Source organism: Takifugu flavidus, chromosome 4 (genome assembly GCF_003711565.1).
Source record: "Takifugu flavidus isolate HTHZ2018 chromosome 4, ASM371156v2, whole genome shotgun sequence".
Classification (NCBI taxonomy): domain Eukaryota; kingdom Metazoa; phylum Chordata; class Actinopteri; order Tetraodontiformes; family Tetraodontidae; genus Takifugu; species Takifugu flavidus.
In genome coordinates, this window is record NC_079523.1 from 2395631 (window position 1) to 2408044 (window position 12414).

Genomic DNA, 12414 nt, shown 5'->3' on the forward strand with positions numbered 1-12414 from the left:
CTCAAATGATGCTATCACTTTATGGGGTGTTGTGTAAACTTCCTTTCCACTGAATTTTCTGGAGGTCCTTCACTGGTCTGTCGACTGTATGCATCTAGGAGACATCTACAGATCATTTTAGCTCTTCATGTGACTCCTGAGTGTGTGTTTCCTTCTTTCATACGAGCGTGAACAAGTGTTGAGAACAGAAAATGTACACGATTGTGCAGCAGATTACCAAAGCTTGTTCTGTCAACATCAGGTGTTGACAGTATCAAAGCTCCTGTAATGTGTTTTTCATGAACTGAGGATATGTGCTGCACCCAGTTTTCTAAAGGACACTAAACCTTTTCTTTACACATTCAGTCAGCTTAACAGTCTTTATCAACTGCGGGAAAAAAAGCAAAACCAGCATGACCAGATTCATTTTCAGGTTCCTGTCATGTATGATCCCATCTGAAATATCAGGCAGAGTTAAGTCATTTAGCTGTTTCTCCTGCAGCAACAAACTTGTATTAACACACACACACACTCCAGGATTCAGGCCTGAGCCGACGTGGCAGCAGCCTCCTCCCATCACATGCTGCATGTAGAATAATATAGTGGAAATCACTTGCATAATCCCACCAGTGCTGCTGTCATTTTTCACCCCTGACAGCGCACGCCGTGTTGTCGGGGGTGACATTATTTTAGCTCTTGACCTGGTGGAAAACGGCTCACTTGCCTTAACAAATGAGGGTAAAGGCTCTACTCGACAGTTCTGTGCTGACAGAGTCGGAAAGTTGGAGAGGGTCTAATAATGACTTTAAGGACCCTCAAATAATATTGTATGTACACACAATGTTCATTGGCCTGGACGGGTGTGACAGGGTGGAAAGAACCCTCCCCCCAAGGACTCCTGGAGTGGACTGTGATTGGATATGATTACTTTTCATGCTAATAGCTTCACTATTTTCAGATTTCTTACTTCTTTACCTGTAGAGAAGAGCCTGAAGTAAAGATTGAAAGGTTTCATATGAGTTAACAGATTCTTCTTTAGAAACTTTGGGTTCTGACAGAAAAATAATTGGTAACAGTGTTGTTTACTGAATAAACCTGGACAGGTACAGTTAACTAGACTGTCCTAGGCTGAGCTAAATGAGCCCGTTCTCCAACCTTTCTGCATTTAATGAGGTGGTTATTTCAAATGATGGTGTTACGACACCACCCTCCCCCACGGCACCTTCATTAATTCGTAGGTGTGTGTTCGGCTGAACGGGCAATAATCAGCGAGTCTTCTGTCATTGCTGGTTACACAAACACTGGCAGCATGATGGAAAAAATGTGCAAGAGAAAACAAAAATGATGTATAGATACAGATAGATTTGTGAGGAAGTGGAATCTATGGTTGCAGAGATTTTATTATCATAAGGAAATAGGAAACGTGTGTTGAAGCTTGGTTCTTATCCATTATTAACCTACAACTCCCCCCGGAGCAAACCCATCTCTACTCTCTCGGGAAAGCCTTTTTTTGTAAATCACATAGCTGTTATCATATTCTTTCCCAACGCCTTTATCTGCCGTTAGCGACTGACCGTGATAGCTCTATCTTGGTTCCATTGACAGTTTGTCTTCCAACATGCACATTTGCCCGTGCTTGCGTGCAAATCGCCCGTTTCGGCATCACAACAGCTGTATGTCGTAACCGGGATCATCTGTTGTGTGACGGTGGTGTCAGCCCGACACGCTGGGTCCAAGCTAACCCGTGACCGTTCCACTGCTCTTGTTCTGGCAGCTGGGAACGATAGCCGTGTATGAGCACCGGATAACTCCCTGCTTGTTCCCTCCGTGCAGGACCGAGCAGCCGGTCTGAGAACGTCCCCAGAGGAAAACTTGATTGTAGACTCGGTAATGTTAACAGGACGTAAGCTTATCAGTTATGTTTTGAGCACAATGGTCAGCCCTAATATAGCATCAGTCTATCTAAAAACAGCCTGCCAGTATATCCATCATGCTGGTCTGTGAGGGAATGGCAGTCATTAAAATCTTTTAGCCCCTCTGCCTCTGACTTGTTGCACATTGTGTCATTAGTTCGCCTCCCTGGACAAACAGGTCGAGAGTTTTCTGCAGGCAGCACTCGTCCTATTGTTGGCAACAAACATGCCTCCTGGGACTAGTATTTAGGTCAAGCTTAAAACAGGAGAGAGACTTATCACCCCTCACATGTTTATCTCCTCTCCATTTGTTACTGTGGCCTTCTCCAAGGTACGGACAAAAGCATCATCTAAATCAGTGGCTGAAGGCAGAGTGCCCTAGGACAGAGATCCTTCCCGATTTACCGACCTCCACAACCGCCTCAAGTGTATATGATGCAGTTATCCTCTGGGAGGGAAGACATTTTTCCTTCCCCTCAAAGTGGAAGACATCAGCTCTTCAGCTTGCAGGAAGACCAAGTTCTCACCACATCATGTTTAAATTGTCTGTCTCAGGTGGTTTTGCAATCACGTCCCAGTCTAGACAGCAGTTGCCGGCTGTTTGAGTTTACTGCCCCCCTGCTAAATGTCATCACATCTGTCAAATTCTGGTTAAGTTTTTGAGGAGCAAGGGCTTAGCTGCACCCATCGCTTCCATATATCTTCATTTACATACAAACCTCTTTGTCTGTATGAAGCACCCGCTTGTAGCGTCCACCTTGTCCATAAATGATGTTATAGTCATAGCTGTAGCATTTAAAACTGATTTTCTTTTGCAATATATATGCGTCTCTCCCAGATATGTGAGTTTAGTATGTTTTACCATATTTTCTTGATTATCCAAATCCCAAACTGGGTTCCAGGTGTTTTTGGCCGAATGTGTTTTTAGCTTCTAGGGTCATGTAGCCCGAAGGTCTCCCGGCTGAAGAAGGGATTGATTGACTGAAAGCTGTGTAAATATTAATGGAGAAGAGCGGAGTGCTGTGAAGCATGAATTTTTCCTCTTGTAACACAGTTTTAACTCTCCACTTATAGGAGATGTCTACATACAGCCAACACAGGACACCAAGAATCCCGTCATTTATGGAGTCTTCTCTGTCTCGGGGTAAGTGTTCGGTAGCTGATGCTCCATGTTTCTGTGTGGATTTTGAGATATTCCTATTTCTTCTTTCTCTTTCCTCACAGTTCAGTCTTCAAAGGTTCAGCAGTGTGTGTCTACTCCATGGCTGACATCCGCATGGTCTTCAATGGACCCTTTGCTCATAAAGAGGGTCCCAATTACCAGTGGGTGGCCTACACCGGAAAGATCCCCTACCCTCGACCCGGCACGGTGAATTTAAAATCCACATGTGTCTGATTAACAGCAATTATGAATTGTGAACAAACTGCAGCCATCAACACAAGCAAAGGCTTTGTGTTTCTACAAATGACCCCCTCTAATGTGATTTTGCAGTTGTGTTTGTCTTAAATGTTCTTCTTGGTTTGGACTCGCAGTTGAGTTTAATGGTTTTTGCTTTTCCGTTTCAGTGCCCGGGAGGCACGTTCACCCCCAACATGAAATCCACCAAGGACTATCCAGATGAAGTGATCAACTTCATGAGGAATCACCCCGCCATGTACAATCCAGTCTACCCAGTGCACAAGCGCCCCCTGGTGGTTCGCACCAACGTGGACTATGAGTTCACCACCGTCGCAGTGGACCAGGTCGCAGCCGCGGACGGAAACTATGAAGTTCTCTTTCTAGGAACTGGTGAGTGTGAGAAGTGTTAAAAGCAGGGAGGGAGACCAATGTGTGTGCTTTTATCAAAGTTAAAGTTCAAGCAAACATGTGAACATGAAGTCATCATGAGCTAATGAACCCTTTGATCACAGTCACAATGCAGAATGACAGTTCCAGTGGGAATAATGGAGTGGGGGGGGGGGGGGGGGGTGATCTCCCCATGGAAATAAATCCCATGTAAGTGGAGGCCTTGTCTCCCCTGCAGTCATTCATCATTAGGAGAAAAGCCTTCTCACCTTTTGTGCTTCAATCACAGGGTTTATTCTGCTCTCCATTCATATGAAGTAAACAACCAGATATTTGTACCTGGGGGGCTGGGTGGATAAACAGTGAGAGAAAAGCCATGAGGGTACAGTTAGGATATCCATCAACTTAATCCTGCCCACTGGTGTGAGAAAGATTATCTGTTTGTCTGCATGCTTATGCGTAGTTCTAATATAACTCCCAGTATGCTATGACAAAGATGATGCTCTCACATGTGGCATATGAAAGCTCTTAACCAGGGCCCTGTCTGTGTGTGCATTATGGGGAGGAGACTAATGAGTTTGTGTGCAGCAGCGACCCTTTCAGCTGCTGTCAGAGGCCGCTATTCATCTCTGAATCTGTGCTCGGTTCCAAACTCGTAATAAATCTCAGGTATCCCGCTCGCAGGAATGCCTCGAATGCCGGACTCTTTATAGGAATCAAACATGCCAAAGAATGTCTTATGGAGTCCAGATGAATGGGTCAGAGCAAAGAAAGGGGAGCCGAGGATGGTAGAAGCGGTGCAACAGCTTCTTGTCACGATGTAAAAGTTAAACTCAATAGAAGCTCTTCAACCGAGGTGGAGAGTAAAGTGAAAGCCGACTGTTTGAGGATTATCCCACAGTGGTGGATGCTGAGGGAGTAAAATGGGAACTCAAGAGGCTGTTGGCAATCAGAGGGTTATGGGATCGTAGCTCACAGGTGTGTGTTTGTCTGCAGACAAGGGGACGGTTCAGAAAGTTATTGTTCTGCCCAGAGATGACCTGCAAACAGAGGAGCTAGTTCTGGAGGAGGTGGAGGTCTTCAAGGTGGGCTTTAATTTCAACCACATTCCTTCCATCCATCCTCTCATTTGCTCCAACATTTATTACATAATATTAATGTGACGTCATACTCACAGCAACATGTTTGTTTTCTGTCAAGGTCCCGACTCCGATTACAACAATGAAGATCTCATCCAAAAGAGTAAGCGAGGCCGCGCAGCGTTTTTCTGAACCTGAGAAAAGAAATAATCTTCCAAAGCAATGAAAGCCATGCGATCTGGAAAAGTTGCGAGCTAAATATACGCAGCTGTGCTTAACTGAGGCCTCCCTCCATAAGTCATCGCTGGGAGCGGCAGCAAGAAAAGTAGAAATATGGAAAGTGCTTAGTGTGTAGTGATTAAAATCCTGATTCTACGTGACATCATTCTGCAGTTTGTATTGCACCAAAATGTCCGGACTTGGGTTTCAAACATCAGCTTATAAAATGATGAGGGTAACCTGAGAAACATGAAGTCACTGTTCTTCCAAAAGGTCCTGAACATCCTGAACATGTTACAGCACAGGATATCTTATATACCGTACGCGCTAACTGTAAATGCTGCATGTTTAGCATTCGGAACAGAGGCGAAGGCAGAACTGATTGCTCTCTGGGATATCGGGGATGAGCTCCATGGTTCTTTTTATAACATAAAGACGCATAGCCAAGTTATATTTGGCAATATGTCTTTATCCTCAGAGCTGCCTGCAGGCATGTGGCAGGGCTTTAGCAACACACACCACTGGCCTTCCATGTGCCTGCGTGTAATGACTCAGGTATAGAACAAACATGACCCCAACAGATGTCAGAAGCAACACAAATGACACTGACCTGAGGAGGAGGGAGGGTGGACCGGAGTGTCAGAGAAATCAAAACAGACAGTCCAGGATGAGAAACACAAGTTCACTTTGAGATCATGTAATTCAGCCGAGCACGCTTGCTTAGATTCCTCAGTTATGTGGGAGATTTCTGTCACCAAAGGCAGGTTTGACCCACAAATTCAACTAATCATCTGATTTTCCATGCAAGGCTGACCTTACGACCTTACAGTCCAAAAGAACAGAACCGCGCTTCGCTTAATACAAACACAAACTGGAGTTTTCTTTTTACATACAAAAGTGACTATTGGACACTTTAGCAATAGCTTCTATTGATCCATGTGGTTCATAGTGCTTTCCTTATCCTTCATAGTTGAACATGTAATAACACTATTTTCCATCCGCTCTTCGTCAACAGCAACAGATGTACGTGTCTTCCATGGTAGGACTGACTCAGCTGGCTCTTCACAGATGTGATATGTACGGGGAAGCCTGCGCTGACTGCTGTCTTGCCAGAGATCCTTATTGTGCCTGGGATGGCAAATCCTGCTCCCGTTACTCTGCCTCGCAGAAGAGGTAAGCACCCACAGCAGCGTTGGCTCCACTAACTCAGTAACTGGCTGACCCAGGCACCGAGTTTGATGATACTAAGGAGAAGTTGCCTGGATGGCTGAAACGGCTGTTCCAAACGACTAATAATTCTACTAATTTACAGTTTAGTTGGAATTTAAACAGGGTTTCAACAAGGAAACCAAAAATTCCACACTAATACGGTGGGGGGGTTATTGTACAGGTTTGGCTGAATGGCTTTGAGTGGCTTGTGGTTGCTTTATGATCTTTTTTTCTCCGTATTTGGCAACACTGGTCTGACCCATTTAGACGAAGCCGAAGGCAGGACGTCAAGTACGGGAACCCCATCCGCCAGTGCAGAGGCTTCAACTCCAACGGTAAGATCACGATATTATCGAGGGTTTCATGCTAACCTCAGCGAGGTTGGATTAGAAAGGAAGCCAGATGAACGAATGCTCGGTTAAGATGGAAGTCCCTTTCTGTGTGTCTACCTGCAGCCAATAAGAACACCCTGGAGATGGTGCAGTATGGGGTGGAGGGAAGCAGCACCTTCCTGGAGTGTCAGGCGCGTTCTCCACACGCCGTCATTAAATGGCATCTGCAGCGAGACAACAGCGACCGCAGGAAAGAGGTGGGCTGTCCTGTTGTCTGTTTGATGAGGCACTACTTGGGATAAAAGCACCCGGGCCACAAACCAAAGAGGCTTTTACAGTTACCGCAGCCGTATGATGATGATCTTTAATGTGCAGATGCAGTGTCACTCACCGGAGCGACGTCCCAGCGTCATTATTTTCCAATCTGTTCCCCATAATTAAGGAACTTTGATTGAATGCTGCTAGATTTCCCAGACAGACCACCAGCTGTCCTCGCGACCAGGCGTGGAGAAGCACAGTGCAGCGATATCTGACCTCCAGGCACTAGTTAAAGTTTTATTGCAAGGTTATTGTCGAGCCCACAGGCAGAGCTGCCTCTCACATCTCACTGTCGCTTATTTGCATATCTAAATAGGTTTATGAAAATAGTGGCCACGTATACGTTTAATCAGTCCAGCCTATGTGCTTTCTTTTCAATCTCTAACATAGATGCTTAAGATAAAATACGTCTGAATACGAGAAGTATAATCCAACTAAAATGTAGTTTATCATGCTCAACAGTGGGAAAATCCCTCCTCCCAGTTCCTATCAAGCATCCAGTGCAAAGTCCCAGTGAATTAGTCCCCAGACAAACTGGGGGGAAAATATCCTTCTTTCCTTTTACAGGAACCACCCTGAACATCTCCACAGACTTTGACCTGCTTTTATAACGCTGTTTAAATACACTTTATGTGTCTCAGACATGAGTTTGAAAGTTTGAGTTTGAGTTGTCAGCACGAACACCTCCGAACATAGGAAATGAAGTCAGTTTTGTGCCGTTTTACGCCTTATTTTACCGGTCACCGACTATATTTCCTTGATTTCTTGACAGTAATTCTTGATTCCTGTGCATCAGATGTCTAATATTTGCTTTAACCCTCCTCCGCGTGCAGATGCGCTCTGACGGCCGGGTTTTGAAGACGGAACAGGGGCTCCTCCTGCGGTCTCTGCAGCCCTCCGACTCCGGCATGTACCAGTGTACGGCCACAGAGAAGAACTTCAAACACTTGCTGGTCAAGCTGCAGTTGGTGGTGCTGTCCAGCCGGGCCGTAAACAACGCGCTGGTGGAGGGGGCAGGGGGCATTGTGTCATCCTCTCTGCATTCCAGCAGCACCCAGTGGACCCCCAGCGCTGGCCAATACAAGGACCTTCTGACCATCCTCAGCCAGCCGGAGATGACCCTGATCAATCAGTACTGCCAGGACTACTGGCAGTTTGGAGACCCCCTCCTGGGAGCCCTCAAGGCCAAAGACCTGAAGGAGCTCAAGGAGCAGAAGAAGCCCCGCAACCGCCGGCATCATGGGGAGGGGGAGGAGGAAGAGGAGCAGGAGGAGGTAGAGACATGAGGAGTTCAGCTTTACATCCGAAGCACCCTCAACCATCCCACCCACCCACACCCCCACCCTTTAAAAAGTGGAAGAGACTCATGGAGCGTAGCAGCGTGAAAAAAAAAATCCACAAACAGGAAAAAAAAAACTGACGTACGAACAAAACCGCCACACACACTCTCAACCAGTAAGATATATGATACACAGTATTTATTGTAGGTTGTATATAGTATCATTCTGTGGATTTCTTTGTACTTAGAGAAAAAAAAAGAACCATGCTCTTTGTGTATAGATACCTTTGGGGCAAATATTGTTATTATTGATGTTAATTTTATTGTTGCTGTTACTGTCATTACAAAACCCATCTGTCAGCGTTCCGTTCACCCTGGCGACCGTTTGGATCAGACATGTAATCTGTTGGGAGCGAGGCGCTCTCTGGAAGGTGGGGGTTAGATGATGACGCGCGGTGATGGGATCTCTGTCCTTCTGTGCTTGCCCTGACTTGATGCGAGGATTTATTTCTGGACTCTTCAGGACAGAGACTAAATATCACACGTGGGACCAGCGACACATGGTCCTACTTATGGTGTAGATACAACCCTTCCAATGTGAGAACACGTTCTCATGACCGTTCAGATGATCTCACTGGTTTAATTGGGCCTCTTGTTGGAAACCTTTGTTTCTCTTCCAGGGCCTTCCTGATTGGATGATTGTCAAACGTTGCAGCTCTGATGCTAATTGTGCTTATCTACATACCATTTGTGGATGCTTCCAAACACGAGCTCCTTTGAACTGGGGGCAATAAAAGGTCAAGGTTTCTGCACAAAGGGCATTATTATTCTACTTTCAAGGGGCATTAAATGGGCCCAAATACACCAAGCACAACAAGTTAAAGCTGACCTGTGTAATAAAAAAGGATCCAGTTTGGAATGAAAGATGTGTCCCAGTCGGACTGCATTTCTGAGCAGACAAGACGTTTTTTGTTGTTATTGTTGTCGATGTTGTTGATTTGTGGAAAAGAATACTTGCCCGTATACACAAGAGAGCATTGTAAAAATGTCGTGACACTAACTATTGGGAAACTGGCTTTCATTGTGTGCATGAACGTGTATTTGTGTTGTAATTCTGAAGAAATCCCCTGTAGTCATTTTCCCCGTCTTTGCCCTCTCTTCATCTCTAACGGTGTAGACTTCCATTGTGGGCAGTAAATGCTTGTACATGATGTCCATAGTGCAGATAAATCCTGTCTGAAACATGATGCGTCTTACCAGGGACACGAGTATTCTGGGAAATTGAGTATGTGTTCCGATAACAAGCGGTTTTGGATATGCTATCGTTTAATCCAAGCTATTTTCCAGGCCGTGTCTTCCCGCTGGAAGGTGCATCCATGACTCATGCTGGGATTGCGTACGTGTATCTGCTTCCCCAGTCGGGATGTCTGTCTGCTCCCAGAATCGCTCATACCTCCCGAATGTCTCCTTCACACGGAGGGGTCCGGGGGGTCTATACAGCACAAACCGCAAAGAAATGTACAATTTTTTTTTTATACATTTTTTTTTAATGTGTCCGTAGTTTTAGTGTTTTGTTTGTTTTGTATTTTTGCATCATCAGACATTCTGGGGAAAAAAAGGTTAGAAAATTCAATGCACAGAGGTGATGTTGTTGTAATGACGTGTGTAAATTACTCCTCCCTTTCCATTGTTGTTGCCGACTAATAAATTAAAGCTCTATATTTTATAAGAATGGAATGTTCCCACCCTTCATTGTGATTGCCTTGATACTGGATGTTTCCCATGTTCTGCACACAACTTCATGGATCCTTGGAATAAAGTTGTACCTGTTAAAGACATGGATGCACATTTGTGTAAACTCTACACCTCTGTGTCTGTAGAACCGACATATTTTTGGTTTATACAAAAAAGTTAACTGCATATTTATTGAGTTCACGACCACAAAGATTAAGACTTCTGTCACATGTTTGATTAAGTGAGACGTCTGCCTCTCAAAATAGAGCTTTAACAGCTAGTGCACCAAAATATCAGGTAAAAACTGATAAAAATCACACTGGATTTGTGAGGAAAGCTTTAAGTAAAGGTGAGCCCACTCACAACAAGCAGTAGCATCATTTAGCAAAAACCTTGCCTACTTGTGGCGCTGTGGTCCAGTAAACTGGTGAACCTTTGCCCAGGCCTTCTTACCCACTGTTCCACTTACCTGTTTCAATTATCCACGTGGTATTCTGAGTGAACACGCTTCTAAAGGCTGAGATTATTTGACATAGATCAGTGATAAACTAACACCAGGCCAACTTGTTGAAATGTCTGAAAACTATTCATCTGTTAATCATGAATCTCCATGTAACAACACTAGGCAGTAATAATCCCTCTATCCCATAATGAGCCGTTTAGGATGTGTGATGCAGTTCACAAGGGCAAGTGTGGCTCAGAGCACCAACAAAACAAGCTGCTGTCAGGTCAGCCAGGCCCACGGGGGTCAGTGTATCTAATAAAGGACCTGACCTCAGATCGAGGGTGGCCGACACCCTCCCACAGAAGAAAAGGTCAAAGCAAAATGTTAAAGAAGAGAGGGTAAGAAGAAAATGGGAAAAGCTGCCTCTAACTGGAAGAAACCTTGAGCAGAACCTCTGAGAGGAGAGGCGAGGAGGAGGAGGAGACCATGACCGATGACCAAGAACCTCAAATGGAAAGATGTCCGGAGTTACCGAACCAAACAGGACCAGCGGCGGTCGTCAGATGACAGCTCAGCGCTACAAACCTCCGTTGTTCCGCCTGCCACAGAACGAGGGTTGTTCATTTCTCTTATCTGATGCCCTCCTTGGAGCAGCAGAGCAGGCGAGGACAATCGAGCACAGAGCACCAATATTCGGGGGGGTCAGCCTCCCCCACAAATTCCCTTCGAATTCATCCACCTCTGCTTCCCTAAACGGGCTCATCCACACATCTCAGCCCACAACAGTGATGCATTTATGAGGGACGCTGGGGTTTGTCGCGTGACATCAGACAGTATGACACGAATCAGTTATTGTCTTATCAGAGTCCGATCTGGCACTTGTGGTTCAGAAATAGTTGCAGCATTCCCTACTTATCTGGTCCATCTCTTTGGCATGGAGAACTGCAGGACACAGGAATCTGGCACGCTGGGAGGCGGTTTTTCACAGGCACCCAGAGACTTTTGTCATTGTTGAAAACTGAAATCAGCTGTGTAAAGACTAACGAGGCACTGCTCATCCAGCTTCAGAGTGTTTTCTTTGAAACATCACATCGTGTTTTGGCGTTTCTACGCAGTTCGGAACCTTCTCATGCCGTCACCACGCAGATGAGACCCTGGGGAGAGTGTGGAAAACCAGTCATCAAAGTTCAGCCAGTGGTGCTGCTTTACGGAGAGAAGGTGATGGCTGAACCCAGAGAACAACACTGTCCTCTGCCGCCCAGTCAACCCTCGGCAGAGGCTTAACTGCACTACACAACAACAGCCAGCAGGGGGCAGGAGGCAACAGCCAATTCGGTATCTCTTTTAAACGAACCACGTAAATATAACCATAAAAAACATTAAACCTCCACAATATTTTAATGCCCTCAACACGGAAAATGCAAATTGAAAATGCTGAAATATTAAATATTGTTCTGTTGGAATATCCTATCTTTAATGATAATGTTTGTTACCCCCCATTTTAATACTGTTATTGTTTGCTATTACATTATACTAGTTTTTATATTGATTTGGTGGGAACTTGGCCATTAAGGGGAACTTTGCATCATATATACAAAGTAGGTTGTAAAATGTGTTGCAATAAAGTCATACACAATTAATTTTATTGGAAAACAAACAAACGAGCATAGACAGTATATAGAAGTTAGCAAGCAGGCTGATGTTACATTTGAGTGTGTGGGGAGCCATTAATTTATCATTAATTCTCAAACTGCATAAATTTGGCATGTAGGCAGAGCTGAATCACTTTTAACCTCATGCCAAAGGATCAATGTTAGTGTCTCACATTCATAACTCACAAAAGCCCTGGCCTGGAATGCTGCTCTAGATGTATAAAAAAGAGGGGAAAACATCAGCTGTAGCATCGGGAACACGAGCAGAGCAGCGCCACGTTAAATCCAATGTGTTGTACACGTAAACTGCTTATGCTTGCAGCTGCTGGAGTGTTGCTCTGCTGATGATCTGCAGTGTGCTGTGTCTATTATTTCACTTCATTTCCAAAGTGAGCCTCAAGAGGATGAGATACTTTCTAATTTCTTTGTGAGGTTCTCAGAAGGGCTGGACAGTGATCAGTAGAGTCTT

The 12414-nt window shown here is 45.0% G+C and overlaps 1 protein-coding gene across 5 annotated transcripts in view; it reads left to right on the forward strand.

Annotated features, from left to right (window-relative positions):
* The window catches only part of sema3fb (sema domain, immunoglobulin domain (Ig), short basic domain, secreted, (semaphorin) 3Fb), a 43323-nt gene extending 33371 nt beyond the window's left edge, over positions 1 to 9952 (forward strand). For 2 of the 5 annotated variants that reach the window (XM_057030529.1, XM_057030532.1), the window contains 9 exons: positions 2967 to 3036; positions 3117 to 3261; positions 3459 to 3681; positions 4675 to 4763; positions 4879 to 4920; positions 5992 to 6149; positions 6453 to 6520; positions 6641 to 6774; positions 7669 to 9952. In XM_057030529.1, coding sequence (XP_056886509.1) covers positions 2967 to 3036; positions 3117 to 3261; positions 3459 to 3681; positions 4675 to 4763; positions 4879 to 4920; positions 5992 to 6149; positions 6453 to 6520; positions 6641 to 6774; positions 7669 to 8121 — 1382 coding nt within the window. In that variant the 3' untranslated portion in view covers positions 8122 to 9952. Of the gene's footprint in view, positions 1 to 2966; positions 3037 to 3116; positions 3262 to 3458; positions 3682 to 4674; positions 4764 to 4878; positions 4921 to 5991; positions 6150 to 6427; positions 6521 to 6640; positions 6775 to 7668 lie in introns of all 5 variants that reach the window. The other 3 variants (XM_057030527.1, XM_057030530.1, XM_057030528.1) reach the window with 2 other exon arrangements.
* Positions 9953 to 12414: the final 2462 nt, after the last annotated feature.